At 37.0% G+C, this 20979-nt stretch overlaps 5 protein-coding genes and 1 pseudogene across 6 annotated transcripts; 3 read left to right on the plus strand and 3 right to left on the minus strand.

Annotated features, from left to right (window-relative positions):
- Positions 1–277: 277 nt before the first annotated feature.
- LOC104717907 (long chain acyl-CoA synthetase 4) lies at positions 278–5036 on the plus strand. Its single transcript, XM_010435554.3, has 19 exons — positions 278–621; positions 953–1016; positions 1107–1196; positions 1334–1390; positions 1470–1518; positions 1637–1713; positions 1843–1882; positions 1966–2060; positions 2162–2329; positions 2451–2561; positions 2639–2726; positions 3007–3073; positions 3146–3221; positions 3319–3436; positions 3670–3915; positions 4034–4173; positions 4281–4463; positions 4563–4682; positions 4779–5036. The coding sequence occupies exons 1-19, from the start codon at positions 467–469 to the stop codon at positions 4833–4835; spliced, it is 2001 nt and encodes a 666-aa protein (XP_010433856.2). The 5' UTR covers positions 278–466; the 3' UTR covers positions 4836–5036.
- Positions 5037–5079: 43 nt separating this feature from the next.
- On the minus strand, positions 5080–8215 carry LOC104717908 (uncharacterized). The gene is made up of 6 exons (XM_010435555.3): positions 7956–8215; positions 7491–7645; positions 7168–7385; positions 6119–6734; positions 5519–6034; positions 5080–5432 (listed from the first exon to the last, which is right to left on the minus strand). The coding sequence occupies exons 1-6, from the start codon at positions 8147–8149 to the stop codon at positions 5320–5322; spliced, it is 1812 nt and encodes a 603-aa protein (XP_010433857.1). The 5' UTR covers positions 8150–8215; the 3' UTR covers positions 5080–5319.
- A 119-nt stretch (positions 8216–8334) lies between these two features.
- On the plus strand, positions 8335–11702 carry LOC104717909 (putative polygalacturonase). The gene is made up of 6 exons (XM_087470689.1): positions 8335–8756; positions 9776–9896; positions 10180–10354; positions 10442–10512; positions 10765–11244; positions 11331–11702. The coding sequence occupies exons 1-6, from the start codon at positions 8427–8429 to the stop codon at positions 11486–11488; spliced, it is 1335 nt and encodes a 444-aa protein (XP_087326815.1). The 5' UTR covers positions 8335–8426; the 3' UTR covers positions 11489–11702.
- Positions 11703–14287: 2585 nt separating this feature from the next.
- LOC104717911 (putative WRKY transcription factor 53) lies at positions 14288–15856 on the plus strand. The gene is made up of 2 exons (XM_010435558.2): positions 14288–15026; positions 15142–15856. The coding sequence occupies exons 1-2, from the start codon at positions 14653–14655 to the stop codon at positions 15722–15724; spliced, it is 957 nt and encodes a 318-aa protein (XP_010433860.2). The 5' UTR covers positions 14288–14652; the 3' UTR covers positions 15725–15856.
- LOC104717910 (high mobility group B protein 6-like) lies at positions 15099–18386 on the minus strand. The gene is made up of 8 exons (XM_010435557.2): positions 17870–18386; positions 17076–17488; positions 16887–16992; positions 16735–16800; positions 16480–16650; positions 16315–16400; positions 16140–16224; positions 15099–16048 (listed from the first exon to the last, which is right to left on the minus strand). Exons 1-8 carry the CDS (start codon positions 18197–18199, stop codon positions 15935–15937), a joined length of 1371 nt encoding a protein of 456 aa, XP_010433859.2. The 5' UTR covers positions 18200–18386; the 3' UTR covers positions 15099–15934.
- A 253-nt stretch (positions 18387–18639) lies between these two features.
- On the minus strand, positions 18640–20815 carry LOC104717912 (protein trichome birefringence-like 24; annotated as a pseudogene). Its single transcript, XR_015569267.1, has 3 exons — positions 20495–20815; positions 19705–19997; positions 18640–19594 (listed from the first exon to the last, which is right to left on the minus strand). The product of XR_015569267.1 is annotated as a protein trichome birefringence-like 24 (transcript).
- Positions 20816–20979: the final 164 nt, after the last annotated feature.

A 20979-nucleotide genomic window follows, 5' to 3' on the forward strand; every position in this document is an offset into this window, starting at 1 on the left:
AGATTATAATAAAAATTTGCAAAATGAATAGGTGTCAACCAGTTAATTGTGTCCACACTTACACTGAATTAAGCAGATTCTTATCAATTTATTAATTATTGTAGATTTATATGATAAACTCTAAAATCTAACACTTTTTATTTTCTTGTTGAGATATCTTAGTAATAAAATCTAAATTATTAGCTAAAAAAATATAGATTTCCATATGGATAATATTGACTATAATGGGCTTAATACTAAAAAAGCCCATTAAAAAGGTTGAAATATTGAAAATTTTGACTTTTTTTATGGTCAGAGAAGAGCAACCAATCACAATCGTAGTAGGCGTATTAACTTCTTCTCCTCCGATCTGCCAAAAGCCGCGTGGACCCTATTTCCTCACACTTCCTTCCTTCCCCTCTCTCTCTCTCTCTCTCTCAAGAAGAAGAAGAAGTTTCTGGTTGACTAGTTGGTTCGATCATCGATCATGGCGGAGCAGAAGAAATACATATTCCAGGTTGAAGAAGGCAAAGAAGGTACCGATGGTAGACCTTCAGTTGGACCTGTGTACCGCAGTATCTTCGCTAAAGACGGCTTCCCCGAGCCGATCCAAGGAATGGATAGCTGTTGGGATGTTTTCCGGTGAGATATTTATTTTAGCTATCGGAGATTGGTCATGCAGCATGAGTTCCATTCTCCGATTCGTTGACTGATCGTAGAAATTGCTCTGACTTAAATCGTTTTTGTTTTGAAATTGTTCTGTGAAGTAGTAGTGTTTAAGCTTTGCGGATCATTATAAGCAGATCTACTTAAGAGCTCTAAGAGTAATCGATCGATAGATAATAGAATTTGTTTGTCAATGATTTTTGTCTATATTAAACATTGTTTTGAGTGGCGTGTGATTGATTTTGTTGTTGCATGTATTTTTGGTGCTATTTGTTTGGTTTGACATTTTCCTTTTTTCTGTTTGCAGCATGGCGGTTGAGAAGTACCCAAACAATCCAATGCTTGGACGCCGCGAGATTGTAGATGGAAAGGTGTTGTTGCTGTTTCTTTTTTATTTTATTTTGGTTTTTGTGAATGTTATTAAGGATTTATATTCACTTGTTTTGTTTCGTTCTTCTCAGCCGGGTAAGTATGTGTGGCAAACATACCAAGAAGTCTATGACATTGTCATTAAACTTGGAAATTCTCTCCGAGCTTGTGGAGTTAAAGATGTGAGATCCGTTCTTTTCCTTTCTTATATCTTATCTTTAGTCTCATTATTTCCTTTTTTTTTTTTGTTTCCTGCTTACAATGTGATTAGTTTCATAGTTGCTTAATCTTGTGTTTGCTGATGTGTGTGGGATTTTAGGAAGCAAAATGTGGTATCTATGGTGCCAATTCTCCTGAGTGGATTATAAGCATGGAGGTAATTTAGTGGCTGGATCATGATATGATACTATTGATTTTGTTTTTTGTTTGAGACTGACTGTGAAATTTTGATTTAGGCCTGTAATGCACATGGATTCTATTGTGTTCCGCTATATGATACACTAGGTATGTCTTTTTCAGTATTTTCCTACCTGAAGGATAAATGCAACAGTCGATATCCAGTGGGATGCCACAATATTTTTAGCTAGTTGATTTTTCATTTTTGCTGCGTGTTACTGTATAGGTGCTGGTGCTGTGGAATTCATTATTTGCCATTCAGAAGTTTCAATTGTCTTTGTGGAAGAGAAGAAGATCTCTGAGGTACTGTAAGAGTACATCTCTAATGTTAAAATGTATATTTATCACTTTTATGTATTAATGACCGTGACCAAAAATTTAACAACTTTGTGGAACTTTTTTTCATCACTTCCTTTTCCTTTTCATTATCAGTTGTTTAAGACATGCCCAAAGTCGACAGAATACATGAAAAGTGAGTAATTCTTTTTTGTGTTATTCCCGTTTGGCCTTTAACATATGATGCTTATGATCAATTTTGCTTGATTATAAGTACAGCTGTTGTGAGCTTCGGTAGTGTCTCACGTGAACAAAAAGAAGAAGCTGAAAATTTTGGGTTGGTTATATATGCTTGGGATGAATTTTTGAAGCTGGTATGAGACTTATCATCTGCTTTTATTTTAACTGATTCTGTGAAGTGGTCTATTATCTATGCTTACCATGTTTTTACTCTCCATCGTGAATTTTTTGGCAGGGTGAAGGAAAGGAATATGATCTCCCCATCAAAAAAAAAAGTGACATTTGCACGATTATGTATACTAGTGGAACCACTGGTGACCCTAAGGGAGTGATGATATCGAACGAAAGTATTGTTACTCTAATCGCTGGAGTGATCCGTCTACTGAAAAGCGCTAACGAGGCCGTGAGTTTCCTTCTTGCTTTCATGCATTTGTCATTATTCACAAAGTAGTGCAATCTTTAAGTTCCCACTGTACCTGGCTTTGGTCTTAATCGATTTTCTTTTTGGCTGTGCAAATCAATAGTTGTCCGTGAAAGATGTGTTTCTTTCTTATCTTCCTCTTGCTCACATCTTTGACCGGGTTATCGAGGAGTGTTTTATTCAACATGGTGCTGCAATTGGCTTCTGGCGTGGGGTCAGTACAGCTCAAAGATTATTATTTAAACCAGTTTTGAGTTTGGTACTTTAACTTTCTCTGGGTTGTCTCCTCAGGATGTCAAATTGTTGATAGAAGACCTTGGTGAGCTTAAACCAACTATTTTCTGTGCTGTACCTCGTGTCCTGGATAGAGTATACTCGGGTAAGATGTTGACATATCATATGTCCCAAGTATTTTCATTTCCTCACTTTATTATCTGTTTATCCCAAAAGACTCTGAGCTTTTACATTTGTACCACGTTAAACACACAAATGTAAATAGTATTCTCAATTCCAAGAATACTTCTGTTAAGCTTTCATTCTTTCTTCTTTGGTGGATGTCGCATTTTCTAATTCTGTATATCCTAATCTTTCTTCTTAATTTCATATCACTGATTACGACTTAACCGTGTTTCATTACATTGACTTATTATGTCTAACAGGTCTTCAGAAAAAGCTTGCTGATGGTGGATTCTTGAAAAAGTTGCTGTTTGATTCTGCATTTTCCTAGTAAGTCAGAATTCTCTTTGCTTATCTGTTTCACCTATCGTTATTAGTTCTAACACACTCTAACATTCGCAGTAAATTTGGACATATGAGGAAGGGACAGTCTCATGTGGAGGCCTCGCCAATTTGTGACAAATATGTGTTCAGCAAGGTAGGAAAGTTCTTCACTAGTTGGTACACATCTGAAGAGGCTACCACTCTTCCCTGTGAAATTTCGTAGCAATTATTTCTATTGCTTTCTCATTCAGGTTAAACAAGGACTCGGAGGCAATGTGAGGATTATTTTATCTGGAGCTGCTCCTCTCGCTAGTCATGTAGAGTCATTTCTGAGAGTGGTGGCATGCTGTCATGTTCTACAAGGATACGGTAACCTTTCATTATACTGAATTCTTTAGATACTAATGAACTGCATAAACGAGCTATTTCACATCAATTACCTTGAGTGTGAGAACCAAATGAACTATTTTTCTATTCGAACAAGTTTTTAGTTGAGTCTCCACATGGGTCTTTGCCTACTAAAGTGTTGATATATTGATCCCACATTATCAGAGAATGTGATAACTTGACTGTTTTCTCTCTGTATGATTGTTCCTATGTAGGTCTTACCGAAAGCTGTGCTGGATCTTTTGTCTCGCTGCCAGACAGGCTGGACATGCTCGGCACAGTTGGTCCGCCAGTGCCAAACGTTGATGTACGCCTTGAATCTGTCCCTGAGATGGAATATGACGCTCTTGCAAGTAAACCACGTGGTGAAATCTGCATTCGAGGAAAGACTCTTTTCTCTGGATACTACAAACGTGAAGATCTCACAAAAGAGGTTCTCATTGATGGATGGCTGCACACAGGTATTCTTTCTGTGAAGCTGGATTCAATTAATGTTAAATTAGTTAGAAACTTAGAATATCGGTATTTGTAATCCGGAGAGTTCTTTCTCAGTTCTCACACCCTTCTTTTCATACTCAGGTGATGTCGGTGAGTGGCAACCAAATGGAAGCATGAAGATCATTGACAGGAAGAAGAATATTTTCAAACTCTCACAAGGAGAGTACGTTGCGGTCGAGAACATAGAAAACATCTACGGTGAAGTACAAGCTGTTGATTCCGTAAGTAGAGCTACAGATTTGTAGTCTTCTCTCTCACATAGGTTTTTGGTAGATTCTCGTCTACAGATAATCACAATCTTCCTCGCCTTTTCATCAAATTTTATCAGGTGTGGGTGTATGGAAACAGCTTTGAGTCATTCCTAGTCGCAGTCGCCAATCCAAACCAGCATATCCTTGAACACTGGGCTGCTGAAAACGGTGTAAGCGGTGACTACAACGCTCTCTGTCAAAATGAAAAGGCAAAGGAATTCGTACTTGGAGAACTTGTGAAAATGGCCAAAGAGAAAAAGGTTACTCCTTGTTTTTATTACATTTGAGTTGTCTGTTTTTGATTCTTTGTTGTCTGTTTTTATTTCATTTTAATTTTTTTTTTGTGTTGGATTTTGCAGATGAAAGGGTTCGAGATCATCAAGGCGATTCATCTAGACCCAGTGCCGTTTGACATGGAACGCGATCTTCTTACGCCAACCTACAAAAAGAAGAGGCCTCAATTGCTAAAATACTACCAGGTAATACAAAAACTCAATTGCGTACTGAAACATCTATTAAGCTTAAAAATCTACTGCCATTTTGTTATTAACACGGTCTCTTTCCTCATCTGACAGACTGTGATCGATGAAATGTACAAGACCACAAATGAAAAGTTTGCTGCTAGAGGGTAGATTCGTCCTCATCGCCGCGTCTCTTGCTTTTGCTTTTTCTTTGGGTCTCTCATTTTACATGACGAAGACTGTTAATACTTTATAGGGGCTCTTTCTATCATCTGTGTACAATATTCTGGGTATTTCATTTCATACTTTCATAGTGTCAGATCACAGCTGCTAAACTTCTTTTATATGGAAATCTACTTTGATGTTTGAGTACTTGAATGTTATCTAACTTTTTATAATAAATACACTTATCACATGTTTTAAAGTGGAAGTTATACCCGATCAAACAGAAAAGAGTACATAATTTTCAACTAATATCCAAAATGTAGTACTAGTACAATTTAGTACACGATACATGTACTACTACTGTATGTCTTAAACGTCTTAACAAACTCGAGGAAGGGAAATCGAGATCAAAACTGACAAGACAGATGCTAAGATCTCCCCAAGTTTCTACTCTTTTACAAATCATTGAATTACCGTTCTTGTCACGCCATCAGCTAAAAATATCCGGTACACTACTGACAAGTTCTTCCCGTGGAAGCAATTGTGACAAAGGCGAATTCTGTAGAGCAACCAACACTTCCCTTCTGTACTTCACCCTCTGGTCTGTATCCACAAATATCACACAAACTTTGAGCCCATCTTCCTTGTAAACTGTTAGAATTGAGCATGTTAGTGAGAAAAGGGCGTACCTAAGAAACCCCTGGGAACAGCAACAGAACTCTCTGGCCTTTGGTTGTTCCTTCTCCTCGCTACCGTTTCAAAATTCTGGTTAGGCGATGAGCGAGGAAGAGGTTGAATTTGGTCGAGAGAAGAAGAGTCATGCGCGAATTCATGCCTCACTTTAATGTGAGGGTACCTTCTGCAAAGACCAGCGATAGCTTCTTCGGTTAAAAGCCAACAACCTTTGAGGTCAAGTATTCTCAGCCTTAAAGGTGGGCTGAACTTCTCGAGACCATTGTCGGTCAAAACTGCATCTTGGACCCCGAGACTGACTAGGTTTGGGAGAGAGGAGAGATAGTGGAGAGTGGAATCTGTGAGGGAACTGCTTTTTAGGGACAAATGTGTTAATCCGGTAAGACCGCTTAAAGGAGAGAGAGCAGTATCGCTCAGGTATGCATGTTCTAGACTCAGGATTTCAAGGGAAGTTAGAGACTGTAGTGCTGCAAACGACGGCTCTGCTTGTTGAGTATGTTGCTGGATGAATCCTGGAAAAAAAAGAGAGTCGTGGAGTTATATTTTGATTGAGTTATTAATCAGTCACTAGTTTTTAGAAAGCTCATCATACATACCTTGGATCCTGGTCATGCTCAAGTCGAGGGCTTTAATACAAGGCATCATGGTGCTGATAAGTAAGATGGAAAGATCGTCTACAGATGTCTGGGACAGAGATAATGTGTTGAGTTGCGGCACATGTCCCGCAAGATTCTCGACCCCTTCAGAAGTGATTCTTGTATATGAGACATTTAGATTCCTCAGACTCTCGCCAACACATGCTACAAAGTCAACAGAATCATCCCCGAAAGCTGTGGAGCTCAGATCAAGATGTTCCAGGTTAATCATAGTTGCTAAGAAGCTGAAGTTTTGGAGGGGAGTGTTGGAAACGTCTAAGTAGGTTATCGAGCTTTGGTTGGTGAAGGAAAAGGATTCGGTTTCAGCACTGAAAGTAGCTCCGGACAAAACTAACTTTTTCAAGGAAGCTAGCGCGGAGTTATGCGTTTTCGATATGGAGACAATGTCGCACTTGTTCATGTGTAAGCATTCAAGGTGCGGTATGTTCGGAGTCTGTGTGACGCTGGTCCACGAGAGATTGAGGAAGCTCAAGTTTAAAAATTTGATTATAGAGATAACTCCTAGGTTGGTTACGTTGCTTCCCCAGATGTCAAGGTACTCTAGCTTTGTCAGAGCCTGAGGAACAAAAAGGAACTGGCGGTCAGGGCAAGGTACATAAATGTTATTTACAAATGTGCGTATGTTTGTAGTAAATGAATTTGGACAAAAAAAAACATCTTATTGCAAGAATTCTAAATCGCACATACACGGAAATTCATATAGCATGGATTATTGATAAGGTTCAGTAACCAGCAAGATGCTTGAATTACATAATTCCATAATCTAAAATAATACTAAATATTTTCTATGCACATAATACTCCTTACTCAACATAGAACATTCAAATGTTTAGCAGAGTTCTTACAACTTAACTAGATATATGACAACCATTGAACTACACAATTAAATCAAATACATCAAGCAATCAAAACTGAAATTCATCAACAACCTGAGTGACTAGTGACTACAAAATAAAGAAAGAGCAAAGGTAAAAAAAAAAATCATGTACCCGGAGAGAAATCAAGTTGTGATCCGTTACAGGTAAGCCGCCCAAATCCAGAAGAGACAAGTTTTTAAGTGAAGCAAGAAGAGAAATCCCAGCTTCCGTAACACCCGTCTGTGGAATCCACAACTTTTCCAGGTTTACAACAGATTGGAGATGCTTTACACCAGCATCTGTAACCTTCATACATCTTGAAAGATCCAACTCTGTCAAGCTAGTTAATCCTAAAACAAATCCAACATCACATTAAAAAAAAAAAAAAAAAAAAGAAGAAGCCACATTTGTCATAAACTCCAAATGCAAAATTAGAGGTATGTCATGTAACATACCTGTGATAGGCCAGAGGGTAGAATTGTTGATTCTCAGGCAATCTGAAAGGTTCAGAGACAACAAATTAACAAAGCCTCCAATGTAAGCCATCCATTCAGCATTAATGGAGCTTTCGCCTCGTAGATCTATCTTCTCTACAGAATGTTTGAATCCTCTGCACACAAAAGAGCTCACAATACTTCAGTGTCCATGCAAATCATTGCATTTCATCAACTTTGACTAATGTAAAAAATAAATCTAAACCCCTAAACAATGTACCAATACCAACACGATTCTAGAGCCACCAGATCTAACAACTCAATCTAATGATAGCAAAGAGAAACGAACATTTTCATAATCAAAATCTCATGCAAATAAAAGATCCCCAAGCGATCATTCACTAACTCAAATCCAAGCTAACCATTTCGAGATCAGAAATCAGAATTACGTAAGGAAGTAAAAAAAATAAAGAGAGTTGTGTTTACTCGAGTAACGAAGGGAAAAGAAGTCGCCGCTGGATTAGACGACGGAGGAGAGCATCAGCAAGGTGAGGAGGCAGCCTCTCAAGACTCCGCCGCTGTAAACGCCATCGTTCCACCGCATCTCCTCTCTTACAAGCTTCCTCTATGCATAGACGCACCAACGGACTCTCGAACTCCATCTCGAATTCCATCTCCATCTCCAAATCGCTGAAATTTTCTTCTGATCTTTAGCTCCAATTTTAACAAACCCACCCAAAACTTCTAACTAAATAAATAAAACAAAACCCTACAAAGAATTAAAACCTTATTGGGCCGTTAAAGCCCAAATATCACTAGTACTGGCCTGTTAATACACGTGTGCTGGCACGTGCCTTCTTCTTCTGAACGTCATATAAACATAATTAGACAATTCCGCAGATTTTACTACTCTCTACAAAAAATATCTCAAATCTTGTCAGTTGTCACAAACGAAGCATGTGGAGACTCTTAGCTTCAGTTCTCCTCTTCTCATGTCTGTTCGTTTATTCGGCGTCGTTGGGTGATTCGGAGGTGACGTGTTCCGGTATAGTGCCGTTACGGTACCGGAACGATAAGATCTCGATAACAGACTACGGAGGAGTAGGGGATGGCCGGACGGTGAACACGAAGGCGTTTAGGGCGGCGATTTATAGGATTCAGCATCTGAAGAGGAGAGGAGGTACGCTTTTGTACATACCTCCGGGAGTGTATTTGACTGAGAGCTTCAATCTCACTAGCCATATGACTCTTTACTTGGCTAAAGGTGCTGTTATCAAAGCTGTTCAGGTATTAATTTTCAATTTTCTTTTGGGCTTATTAACTCCCAATTTTGAATTCTGAAATTGGATTTTTGGTATCATGAGATCATTTGAAATGAATGACAAATTCGTTGCTTTGGTGAATTTGAAAGTTAAATTAGTTTATTAGTCAATGAGATTAATGGTATACTCCAATGAGATCAGTAATGTGAGTGTGGTCAGTGGTGTAAGTAATTATACTCAAATGATCATCAAGTTGTTAGGAAAGATATTTCATTTAAAATTTGTCAACTATGCATGACTTTTTTATAAAGCAAGGTATCCTAAATATAGAATTGCTTTTTTTTTTTTTGTTCTTCACTTAGCTTGTTTGCTTGGATCTGAATTTTAAAAATGAAATCAAGTTCGTTTTGTCTAATTAAAGTTTATGTAACAATGGTTTTGGGGAACCATGCACGTATAATAATTGATAAGTAATAAATATGGGTGTGGAATTGGTAATGGTAGGTCCAGTACAAAGCATCATGGGTCCTTTCTCGGGGCTAAAACGTTATTGTAACCATGTGGTGTAGTGCTCTTATGTCTATGTTTACATAGCTGGCAGTTTTTGTCGTTCGTGTTTTCCAAAGTTTGTCAAGATTTGGTTATTTATATTCTTTATTAATGTATGTAATGTTATAGTATTGGTTAGAGTGTTGTTATCTATAGTTGGGACTGTGGACAGTTATGGGTTTCCATCGTCGTTTAGTGAGAATCTAAGATCAAAAGTAGTGTGATGCTGCCATATTTGTTGAACCTCAATTTCAATTCTCTATTTGATTAAATTCTCGGCTTGGTTTGTCTTCAAGTGAGTGAAGAAAGAAAAAAACCACTCCTTGTCGCTGTAGTGTATATCAATGTGTATGTGTGTGTCTTATGTCCAATTTTGAGATTATATAACATTTGGCCTAAGACAGAATCAAGACAACACCACTTTGATTATGAGTAAATGCAGGCTCTCTTGAATTGTTTTGTGAGCTTTTGGATTTTGCTATGTGTTGACTTCAGGATACCCGGAATTGGCCATTGATTGATCCTTTGCCGTCTTATGGAAGAGGGAGGGAGTTACCAGGGGGACGGTATATGAGCTTTATTCATGGTGATGGTCTTCGTGATGTTGTCATCACTGGTTAGTTTGGACCATCTTATACTCTCAGTTATATCTATTTAGCTAGATAATACACAGTTAAAATATATATATTAGGTTGAAGACTTTGAGAGATGCATTGTTCAGGTAGGGTAGGAAAACATGAACTAATCAGGTTAAGAATCGGTTTTTTACTACTCAAGATGATTTTTATGGATAGTCTTCTAATACATGTCCAGGAACAGAGTGTTTCCCGTGCATTTCCTTCTGGTGATATGATGTTTAGCGCTGTTTTTCACATTTCATTGCAACACTAAATACACAGGACAAAACGGGACAATAGACGGTCAAGGAGAAGTGTGGTGGAACTTGTGGCGCAGTAGAACGCTAAAGTACACAAGACCGAGCCTAATCGAGTTCAAGGACTCTAAGGAGATCATAATCTCCAATGTTATTTTCCAAAATTCACCCTTCTGGAACATCCATCCAGTCTATTGCAGGTATATAAAGCTAGTTACAGAATACAGTTACTAACCTTTTCCTCTTGTTTTGGTATTGACTCTGTTCCTCGTTTTGATATGTGGCAGTGAGGTTGTCATACATCACGTCACCATCTTAGCTCCGCAAGATTCGCCCAACACCGATGGAATCGATCCAGGTTTTGTCTTACTCTTAACTCCTTTTTCAGTCAACTAACTAGATTGGTTGATGTGTTATATACATATAAAACATGTCTAGATAAGAACGTGAATATGTTTTTGTGTGTACAATAGCTATATCATGCTAGAGAATTGTACCTCATCTCCTCATCGGTGTGCAAACTTGAGACATACTCAAATTTTAATGGCAGTTCTCTGTCTGAATCAGAGCCGTATACTAAGAATCTGAACAAAATTAAATTGGTTGATAGATTCCAGCGTCAACGTCTGCATAGAAGACTCCTTTATCTCAACAGGAGACGACCTTGTGGCCATCAAAAGCGGTTGGGACCAGTACGGAATCGCTTATGGCCGTCCAAGCTCAAACATAACAATACGGCGCATCACAGGATCTTCCCCGTTCGCTGGTATCGCAATTGGAAGCGAAACATCAGGTGGAATCAAGAACATCGTAGCAGAACACATCACACTATCAAACATGGGCGTTGGGGTCAACATCAAAACGAACATTGGTCGTGGAGGATACATCAAAAACATCAAAATCTCTAACGTCTACGTAGATACTGCAAAGTACGGGATCAAGATAGCCGGTGACACTGGAGATCACCCTGACGCGAATTATAACCCGAACGCTCTTCCAGTAGTTAAGGGAATACATATCAAGAACGTTTGGGGAGTTAACGTTCGAAAGGCTGGCTCTATTCAGGGACTGAAGGGTTCACCTTTTACAGGTAAGAAATTATACATTTCTCAGTGTTTACCAATATACATCATATATTCCTTGATTTTATAACTTGGAAAACAAAAATTCTCACAGGGATATGTTTGAGTGAGATTAATCTCCATGGAAGTTTGAATACGTATCGGACGTGGAAATGTTCAGATGTCATTGGGACTTCACTAAAGGTCAGTCCTTCGCCTTGTTCGGAGCTGAGAACTACTGGAGGATCTAGCTTTTGTTCTTCCGCATTCTGAAAACTTCTGAGCAAGTCTTTTCACCTCTTCGGTTCCTTTAAAAAAAAAATGTAATTTATCATTATTTGCAATTCCTCCATTAATATATTTATGTTTGTACTTTATATGTTTAGATGTAAAGAGGCAAAACTATATAATGAAATTGTAATTTCAAAATGAACGAGGTTAAAAAAACAGAGAGTAAAGATTATAGTAAATCCTGAAGTTGATGACATTTGTAGTTTGGTGGTGTGTATTAGCTAGCTATAAGTAGTTTTGATTAACAGATTTATATAAGTTTATATTCTATTGTTTTGTTAATTAAAAAAAATGTTGGCTATATCTATTAGTGCAAAAAAAAAATGGAATACGTGAGGACAGAAGTTAAGAGTTGAAGGATATTTTGTTTGTTTTGTAAAGTGTGAACTAATGTTTGACTATTTGAAACAAATTGAAATAAGAAAGCTTGGTGTTTTCCGTACATAAAGTGTTTAGGGGTTTGATTGGCCTTTTCCTACTTTACTTATTAAATGCTCTTTTAACGAGTCCAATTGGCTATTCTTATTTTCTTTGGCATAGCAGCAAATAATAAATTAAATAATTATTTCATTCTTTATAAAACATACAACGAAATTATACAGTGTTGTGTAGCGTTGACACTCACATACCATAGTTAATGCCGTAAAGTTTACAACTCAGATAGTCAGATATACAGTATAATAATGAAAGTTCTTCAATTTTGTAAGCATTTTGGGTTATGTTTTATTTGGCTAGTGACTTATGTGAAATATTGATTGGCTAGTAGTGACTTATGTGAACTATTTCAAATAAATTTGTGAATTACATGAGTTAGTTCTAGTGAATTATATTAATAAGTTCGTGAACTAGAAAATTTATGTGTTGTTGTCTAGAGATAAAGAATGTATGATGAATTGAGATCCAAATTTCTTTATAAAAATGATTGAATGACGCAAAGAGAGTGACGCCATTTAAAAAAAAACAAAAACAAAATCATAAGAAAAACAATAGTGAAAAAGGGGAAATCCACGCGGAGAGAGGTTTGAAATGTCTTCGGTCCAATCCTGTCCTAATTTTTCTTTTTAGGAATATCTTTTCTTTTAGATTTTTCTATATTCTTTATCATTAATCAGCAAATTCGTTTATGGCAATTACGTTTTCTATACGTTGAAGTAAATTTCACAGTAAATAAATTAAAGGTTTTTTTTTTTTGGGCAACGTAAATAAAGTATAGGTATGTAAATGAAACTGTAAATGAGATTCATATGACTATAGTGGTTATTACTGTAGACTACACTCGTGTGTGTCAACTTCACCTATGAATAATTTGCTGCAATTAACGTTTGGATAAATATAAATTATCTCTTTACAATTTACAAAGGTTATTATTATCTTCATATACAAGTAAGTGGTCCTACTACATTTTATAAATTTTTTGATGGCAAATAAAGTTTAAAAAGTATTAATTAATCACCAAAAAAAAAACTGTAGTTCGAATGGAATATTTATCAGACTATATATATTTGAGATAGCTTGATGTTGGACTTGGTCAGCAAAGACCTTATCATACTCTTGGTTTATTATAAATCATGACTGTTTTTTTTTTCTCTTCTTTTCTTGGAACATTCTGTCTTTCATATACTATATTTAAAATAAAAATAAAAACATATCATTCTGTATAAATAGATTTTTCTAAATTAATGGCCATTTGTCTCAACTCTCAACTAAAATAAGAAATATTTTTGCGCACTTGAATTCAATATGTCTTTATTTCATACCTACATGACTATTTGAGATAACTGAATGTGACTTGGTCAGCCAAAACCTTATTATATTTTCTTGGTGTATTAATTAATCATCACATAGTTTTTTGTAAATTACTGGGTTTTTCTGTATAATGGAACTACTCATAATACAAATTTTGTTGCACAAATTAATCCCAATTGTCTCATACTATAATACTGATTTCACGATCTCATCAAGTTTAATATTTCTTATTTACACACAGTTGACAACTTGACAATAGCTTACATATATAAGTAAGTAACTCCATTTCTTCTTATAAATATGAGAAAGAAAAAAAAACAACTAATGAGATAAGTTTTACATCATATTTTCATTTTATTTTCCTGTTTGGCAAAGTGTTTGAATTAAACAAAATAAAAACAAAAATAATTAAAGTGTACCACTAACACTTTTATAATGTTCGTCAAATAATGTTTTTATTTTGTCTTGTGGATCATCTAACTTTAAACATATAATTTATCTTGTGAATTAGAGAAGTAGAATCTGAATATATGTCATCCAATATTATTAAAGCGATAACTAAAATATTTTGTGCTAAAAGTACATTAAAAAAAAAAAAAAAGAATGTGTAGAAATATCATTATTAATGTTAACAACTGATATATCTATCATCCGTAGACCCATAGAACTTGTTTTTGCATTGCACATAAGTCATAATACATACTAATAAAAGCATCAAACCAAAAACATAAACATTGGGAATTCAATAAATAGAGAATCTCAATCACATGTACATAGTCGTAGTTTTGAAAAGTTATACATCGAAAGGGACATTTGTTTAAACCCTTGTTGTCTTGTCTAGTTATTTTAATTAACCACTATATATAAAATATGATTAACATACAGTTATACAAGTAATGTATAACTACATTAACAAAATTATGGAATGTTGAATTGGTCAGCCTTTGACCTTCACTACCACCACCCCACTTATAGATTACACTCTGGCCCTATCTTTCCTTATATCAAAGACTTTTCTCTACTTTGAAAGTTTTGTCTCTCTTTAGAAGGAAATTAATATATCTTTTATATATAAAAAAATAATTTAGATATGGTTCGTCATTTGGTCAAAATTTCAAACATTCAAATCCAAATACCTTATATATTCCAAACCACACTCATCAATTTTACCACAACCTTATAAACACTCTCATTCTCATTATACATACCATACTTCAATCTATATCAACCCATTCTTGAGCATACTTTAACACACATTATATTATCTTTCTCATTATATTTTTCTGTTGAAATTTCAGACCAAAATCTTCTCGTAGTGAACTCTTTGTTTAAGTATCTATCTAACTTATTTTTTAAAAAATTGTTTTTTGAAATTCTATTTTGAGAATCATATACTCAAAATGGAAGGTAAAGATATCTTAAGTTGGGAACAAAAGACATTGCTAAGCGAACTTATTCTTGGACTTGATGCGGCCAAGAAGCTTCAGTCACGACTCGGAGAAGCTCCGGCTACGGCTGAGACGGACGAGATTCTGGTGAAGCAGATAGTTTCTTCCTACGAGAGATCTCTTCTTCTGCTTAACTGGTCCTCCTCACCGACGACCGTACAGCTTCTTCCGACGCCGGTTACTTTAGCCCCGGTGAAAAATTCCGGCGGAGTTCCAGAATCTCCGGCGTCAATTAACGGAAGTCCGAGAAGTGAAGAGTTTGTTGACGGAGGAGGTTCCAGCGAGAGTCATCCTCGCCAAGATTACATTTTCAATTCAAAGAAAAGGTAATACAATAATTTATTTATTTTTTGTTTTTCTCTCAATTCACCAAATTGAATTATGTCAAAAACTCATAATATATAAATCTGATCTTTATACTAATTTGGGTAATTTTTACAGGAAGATGTTACCAAAGTGGTCAGAAAAAGTAAGAATAAGTCCAGAGAGAGGATTAGAAGGACCTCAAGATGATGTCTATAGCTGGAGAAAATATGGTCAGAAAGACATTTTGGGCGCAAAATTCCCAAGGAGTTACTACAGATGCACTCATCGTAGCACACAGAACTGTTGGGCTACGAAGCAAGTCCAGAGATCGGACGGTGACGCGACTGTTTTCGAAGTCACGTACAGAGGAGCACACACCTGTTCACAAGCGGCGATCACACCACCACCAGCCTCTCCGGTGAAGCAAAAAGAAAAGACCAGACTCAAACCAGCCATTACTACTACTACTACGACCCCAAAGCCAAAGGACCTTCTCCAGAGTCTTAAATCCAACTTAACCGTTCGAACCGACGGGCTTGACGTCGACGATGGTAAAGACGTTTTCTCGTTCCCTGATACGCCACCGTTTTATACTTACGGCGACTTTGGCCACGTGGAAAGTTCTCCTCCCATCTTTGACGTTGGTGATTGGTTCAATCCAACGGTCGAGATTGACACAACCTTTCCCACTTTTTTACACGAGTCCATCTATTATTAAAAAACAAATACTGTAAAAGACACTAGTCATCATCATCCATAGAGAAGAAGAAATCAGCGAGAGAATTAAGATAAAGTAGATAAACTTGTATCCATTTTTTTTTTTTGGGTTAAATAAAGTCACTAGAGCAAATCTAACAATGCATAATAAGAAAATGTTCAACAGGACTTGAACATATAATTTTTCAATAATATGAGAGTTTTTTTTTATCTAGCTACTGGTAGCAGGTGCAGACTTGTTGTAAGCTTCAAGTTCCTTTTTGTATGCTTCCATCAATTTTGCAGCTTTCCCGTTGTAAACTTGCTTCTCTTCTTCACCCAGTTCCTGCAAATATATGATGATATGTTTTCACTCAGACATCTTTTTCTACAAGAAGCAAATGTTTCTTTTAACTCGTAATTGTGATTTTGCATACCTTCCATTTCACTGAAATCAGAGCGGTGATGGTAGAGTTATTTGTCCCGGGACGTTCTTCAGTCAGCTTCTTCCTCTCGTCGTTGCTGTAAAACATTTTTTGTTTTTAGAAAGCTAGAAACTTTGCATAAAGACCAATTCAGAGATTAGGATTAACTTGAGGTAAAAGTTCATACCTGAAGAGAAAGTAAGAAGAAGCAGGCTTCTTGGGTTTGTTAGGATCAACATTTTCATTCTTCTTCTTCTTGGTTGCTTTCTCCTTCTGCAAAATGCAATTATTACGATCCTGTTAGTCTCTGAATTGGTAATGGACTATTGTGAGTGAAGTGCAAGTGAGTTACCTTAATCAGATTATCAGTTTTCTCCTTCTTCTTAAGCAGTTGAAGAGCTTCTTGTTTGTGGAGTTTCAGGAGTTCCTCTTCTTCTTTCCTCTGGCTCAGTGCTTCTTCTTCCTTTGTCCTCTTGTATACCTCCATTTCTTGCAAGTATGTCTCCTTGTTCTTCTTTGCCACCTGTTAAATATTACACTTCAATTCAGTCACTCCAAGTCTCTTAATGGCTTTGCTATGAATGCAAGCATGAGTATGGAAACAGACCTCTTCATAGGGTGCCTTCTTTTTGTCTGACAGGTTCTTCCACTCTTCTCCAGTTATCTTTGCAACCTATATAAGCACCATTAAACGCAATAAGTTAGCTTCAGAATTGGACAAAAACTGGTCTGGAGAGGGACTAAAGTGTTTAGATTTACCTCCACGACGCTCTTGTTATCTTCACGTAAAGCAGCTCTCCTCTCGTTTGCATAAACCAGGAAGGCAGATACAGGATGTTTTGGCTTCAGAGGGTCCTTCTCCTTCCTGCAAACCACAAATAGCTCTAGTCAGTTTACACCATTGGTGATCAATTTGATTTAGTCATTAGGAGGTATTCTGGTTCTTACTTGCTCTTCTTCTTGTTGTCCTGTTCAGCTTCCTGGACAAAGTTGAGATACTGATCAAGCAATTCCATTGCATTTTTCTGCTTCTGGTCATCTACCAGAAGCTTCATGGCTTCCTTCTCGCGCTTCTCCTTAGCAATGACCTGGAGGTAAGCTTCCTTCTCAACCTGGTACCTCTCCTCGTAAGGCTTCTTATCTTCAGCACTAAGAGACTTCCATTTAGCACCAAGGATGTTCGCAGTCTCCTTGAAGTCAGCCTCAGGGTTTTCCTTCTTGACTTGAGCCCTATGTTCTTTACACCACAAAACGTACGATGATGATGGTCGCTTTGTCTCAGGACAATCCTTCTTCTTCTTCTTCTTATTCGCCTTTTCTTGCTCAGCCTGTGTGAGAGATGGTTGACCACAAGCGAAAGTCTGAAGAGCAAAAACAAACAACAACACTCTCGAATCAGCTAACCAGATACCATCACCAAACAGATAAGTGTGCAAAGCAATCAGTCAAATGAAATGAACATTTCTGCGACGTTTAAGCTTCACCAACAAATGAATCGACTCATCTCAAATCTTTGACGAAACTTCTATCAATCCAAAATCACAAATGATCAATTTACACAAGCGGAATCAGCATATTAGCCAGATATATTCCAACTAATCAACGAACTCAAGCAGATGAGATCAATATCCAAAATCCAGATCTAGAAATGGACTATCATGCCAAAACCTAACCGAATTCGAATCTAATCACAAAACCTAGCCAAAATCGACACCCAAAAGCTATAGATCTGGAGATTATACCATGTTAGGTTTGAACTCCTTCATCTTCTGAAGTTTCTTCAACTCCAACTTAAGCTTCTCCTGCTCAGCGTCTCTGGTCTCAAGCTCCTCCTCCTTCTTTCTAAGGATCTCGTCTTTCTCCTTAAGCAACTCCTCCGTCTTATCTTTCTCGATCTTCATCTTCTCCATCATCGCCTGCATCTCCATCAGATCTTGCTCGAACGACTTCGCTGGTTTCCCCTTGGCGGAGACAGGTGCTGGTGGCGTCTCCACGATCTCGTTCTTCTGCTTCAACGCCTTCCTACTGTTCCTCGGTTTCTTCGTCGGTGCTGGATCTGCGGTTGAAGCCATTTCTAAGTCGGAGAAGGAAAAAAAAGCAATAGAGAGAGAAGAAGAAGATTTCGGAAATTAGGGATTGTGTGATTTTAGGTGGAGCCTCTGTAAAATATCTATTGGGGGGGGGGTTATAAAGAAAGAAACGCACAACGGTCATATAATTCAAAATTCAAAAAAAAATAATTTTGTGGATTTGATACTTGTTTGGCGTCCGATGTCAGATTTGTTAACATTTTTTTAGGATTTTGAACAGTTGGAGAATATTTTTTCATTATCCTCTTCTTTTTTTTTAAGGAATTATTTATTTAATTTTGAAGAATGTTTAACTTTATCACTTTATTAGAGCATTGATATAGTCAAATCAAGTTGGATGGTGGGTTGGTTCAGTATTGAATGACAACTAAACCGAGTTCAAACCGGAAAATCTAGTATTTGTAAACAGAAAAAAAAATTGATTTCACAAAACCGGGAAAACAAATTATTTCCACCGGCTAGCTTTTAATAACCAATATCAATTTTTTCTTACACAATTTTACATTTTGTTCAAATTTTACACAAATTTGCACAGTATTAAGTCTATGTAACCCGAGAGAACCGGTTTTTCAATTTCTTCCGGGTTGATCCATTAGCAATGTGTTGGTCCGGTTCAGCCATTTACTATGGTTTCCAATATAACATCATTCAAGTAATCAAACGGACCAGGCAAACACCAATGTAGACAGTCGTTCTGTACCTTCGCATTTTTGTCTTTATCAAACGGTCTGAACTGTCGGTACGCACCCGGATGACCGTCTGGTCGGGTCAGCAACATCCCGGTGAAATCCAAAAGCTTTAGATTTCCAACGTTCTGATCAGTCTTCTCTCTAACCGCCCTGTTGAACTGACCAATCTCAATATCTTTTAGTATCTTATGTACATTTTTAATCTCAACTTCATCATCACTCGCCGGCTCTGTTTGCTTACACGTCCCGCCACTATGCCACTCCCCGTTCTGGAAATGATCAGGAGTCGAAGTCCGGAAAAACACCGTGCCTTTACAGTTACCTTCCCCAGCTAAGAAGTCCATGACATTCCTCACTCGAATCCTAACTCTTTCAAGTGAGGTTTCTCCTGACAGTTATGGCAACCGACTGGTTTTGCATTTTCATGGTAAATCGCGGATTTAAGAAACCATTTACCCGTTGAGATAATCGCATAGTCGAGGCCAGGCATGAGACTGGTCCATGTCTCATCGAGTTTATCAAGATGTAGCTGAACTAAAGCGGTCGAGACACCGTTTGAGTCTTCGAAAATAGCGGCTTGTACAAGAAATGGCGACCAAATGTTGGATATAGTAAGGTTATGTAGAGGGAAATGCCATCGTTTGGATTTGTACTCCTTGTCATGGTACACTTCAACCGGTACTTCAACCTTTGAGAGACCCAAAAATTAAAAAAAAAAAAAAAAAAACAGATTTAACGAACTTGGCAAGTGAAAACTATGAAGCCACAAAGAGAATTTAATAGTAAGCAGCATCGTACCGTGGAGAGCATACAAAGTAGAGATTCAACGTGGTTACGTGATATGGAGTCACCAATCAATGCCCAAGATTTATGTCTCATAAGTTGAAGAAATCTTAGAGGGTCAAAACGTGGTAACAAACAGTCATGAGGCTTCCATTTCCAGTAGAGAAAATCTGAGTCAGGCCGGCCATTGGTGATACAGTTTTGGTGACCGTCGATGAGCGAACCGCATGAGTTGTTTGTGTAGATTGGTCCTAATGAGTCTGGAATCCATTTTCCGGCGAAAAGATTGCACTTCTCTACTTCAATATCTGATTCCATTAACAATATAACAAAGAAAAGCAAAACCTCTTTTATCAGCCACATGTGAGATCAACTTTGAATCAAAAATGTTGTAACACTAATCACAGAACATTGCAACTTATTGAGCTCACACTATCAAAGAATGTTTAAATTCTAACTGACAAAAACATAGCCAAAAAAAAAATGAATATGTGTATTTAAGAGGCCAATGATACAAATCATCACAACAAGTTTTAAAATGCTAAGAAGAATCAAACCATTTGAATTAACAAGATCCATGAATCATCATCACTTCCTTTTTTTTTTTTTTCAATTTATATAAACCACAATTCATAAAACCCTTAAACAAAAGTCTAGATCTTGCAGATCCAAAACCCCTAGATCTCATAATTATATATGCTCATTAAACAAGGTTTAGAGTTTAGACTCAAAGAGTCAAACACACAATGGACAATTCACATAAAAAGTCAAATACTTTTGCTGTCTAACTAGTAACTGATCTTACCCTGAGGAATTAGATCTTCGTTTTCCGGCACGAGAACCACCGGCGGCAGTAACCGAGCTTCGAATTTTCCGGTGACCGACGCAAAGATTGGAGAAAACTCACTGGAGTGTAGAATGAAGAGACGGAAAGCAAAAAAAGTTATGAGAATAACGGAGATGAGCTTGATGAGAAGCACATTCTTATGATTCATGGAGACTGATCTCCACTTGAGCTTCATCTGAACAACAAGAAGAAGAAGATATTGTCTTTGGTAATGTACTAATGTGTGTTATGTTTATTCGACCGACCAAAGCTCAAGACTTTTCTTTATTTTATGATATAAAATCATTCGAACATTTCTAAAAAAAGAGCCATATAGTCGAATAATGTATAAGTACGTATTAATCTATCTTTCTGATTATATCACAATTCACCAGACTGCAGGAGTTATATGACAGAATGTTCGATCTAGTCTCATAAAAAGCTTTTTCGTTATAAAAGAAATA

This window comes from Camelina sativa, chromosome 10, assembly GCF_030686135.1.
Source record: "Camelina sativa cultivar CO46 ecotype springtype chromosome 10, ASM3068613v1".
NCBI lineage: Eukaryota > Viridiplantae > Streptophyta > Magnoliopsida > Brassicales > Brassicaceae > Camelina > Camelina sativa.

Excerpts from the sequence above, each read along its gene's own strand:
- LOC104717907 (XM_010435554.3), top strand. The coding sequence starts at position 467 with ATGGCGGAGCAGAAGAAATACATATTCCAGGTTGAAGAAGGCAAAGAA. Across the intron at positions 3,916-4,033 it reads TGATGGATGGCTGCACACAG|GTGATGTCGGTGAGTGGCAA; the intron begins GTATTCTTTCTG and ends TTTCATACTCAG. Across the intron at positions 4,174-4,280 it reads AAGTACAAGCTGTTGATTCC|GTGTGGGTGTATGGAAACAG; the intron begins GTAAGTAGAGCT and ends AAATTTTATCAG.
- LOC104717908 (XM_010435555.3), bottom strand. The coding sequence starts at position 8,149 with ATGGAGATGGAATTCGAGATGGAGTTCGAGAGTCCGTTGGTGCGTCTA. Across the intron at positions 7,646-7,955 it reads CTTTTCCCTTCGTTACTCGA|AGGATTCAAACATTCTGTAG; the intron begins GTAAACACAACT and ends TTTTGTGTGCAG. Across the intron at positions 6,035-6,118 it reads GAGCATGACCAGGATCCAAG|GATTCATCCAGCAACATACT; the intron begins GTATGTATGATG and ends TTTTTTTTCCAG.
- LOC104717909 (XM_087470689.1), top strand. The coding sequence starts at position 8,427 with ATGTGGAGACTCTTAGCTTCAGTTCTCCTCTTCTCATGTCTGTTCGTT. Across the intron at positions 8,757-9,775 it reads CTGTTATCAAAGCTGTTCAG|GATACCCGGAATTGGCCATT; the intron begins GTATTAATTTTC and ends TGTTGACTTCAG. Across the intron at positions 10,513-10,764 it reads CACCGATGGAATCGATCCAG|ATTCCAGCGTCAACGTCTGC; the intron begins GTTTTGTCTTAC and ends ATTGGTTGATAG.
- LOC104717911 (XM_010435558.2), top strand. The coding sequence starts at position 14,653 with ATGGAAGGTAAAGATATCTTAAGTTGGGAACAAAAGACATTGCTAAGC. Across the intron at positions 15,027-15,141 it reads ATTTTCAATTCAAAGAAAAG|GAAGATGTTACCAAAGTGGT; the intron begins GTAATACAATAA and ends TAATTTTTACAG.
- LOC104717910 (XM_010435557.2), bottom strand. The coding sequence starts at position 18,199 with ATGGCTTCAACCGCAGATCCAGCACCGACGAAGAAACCGAGGAACAGT. Across the intron at positions 16,651-16,734 it reads AGAAGGCACCCTATGAAGAG|GTGGCAAAGAAGAACAAGGA; the intron begins GTCTGTTTCCAT and ends AATATTTAACAG. Across the intron at positions 16,049-16,139 it reads TGATTTCAGTGAAATGGAAG|GAACTGGGTGAAGAAGAGAA; the intron begins GTATGCAAAATC and ends ATATATTTGCAG.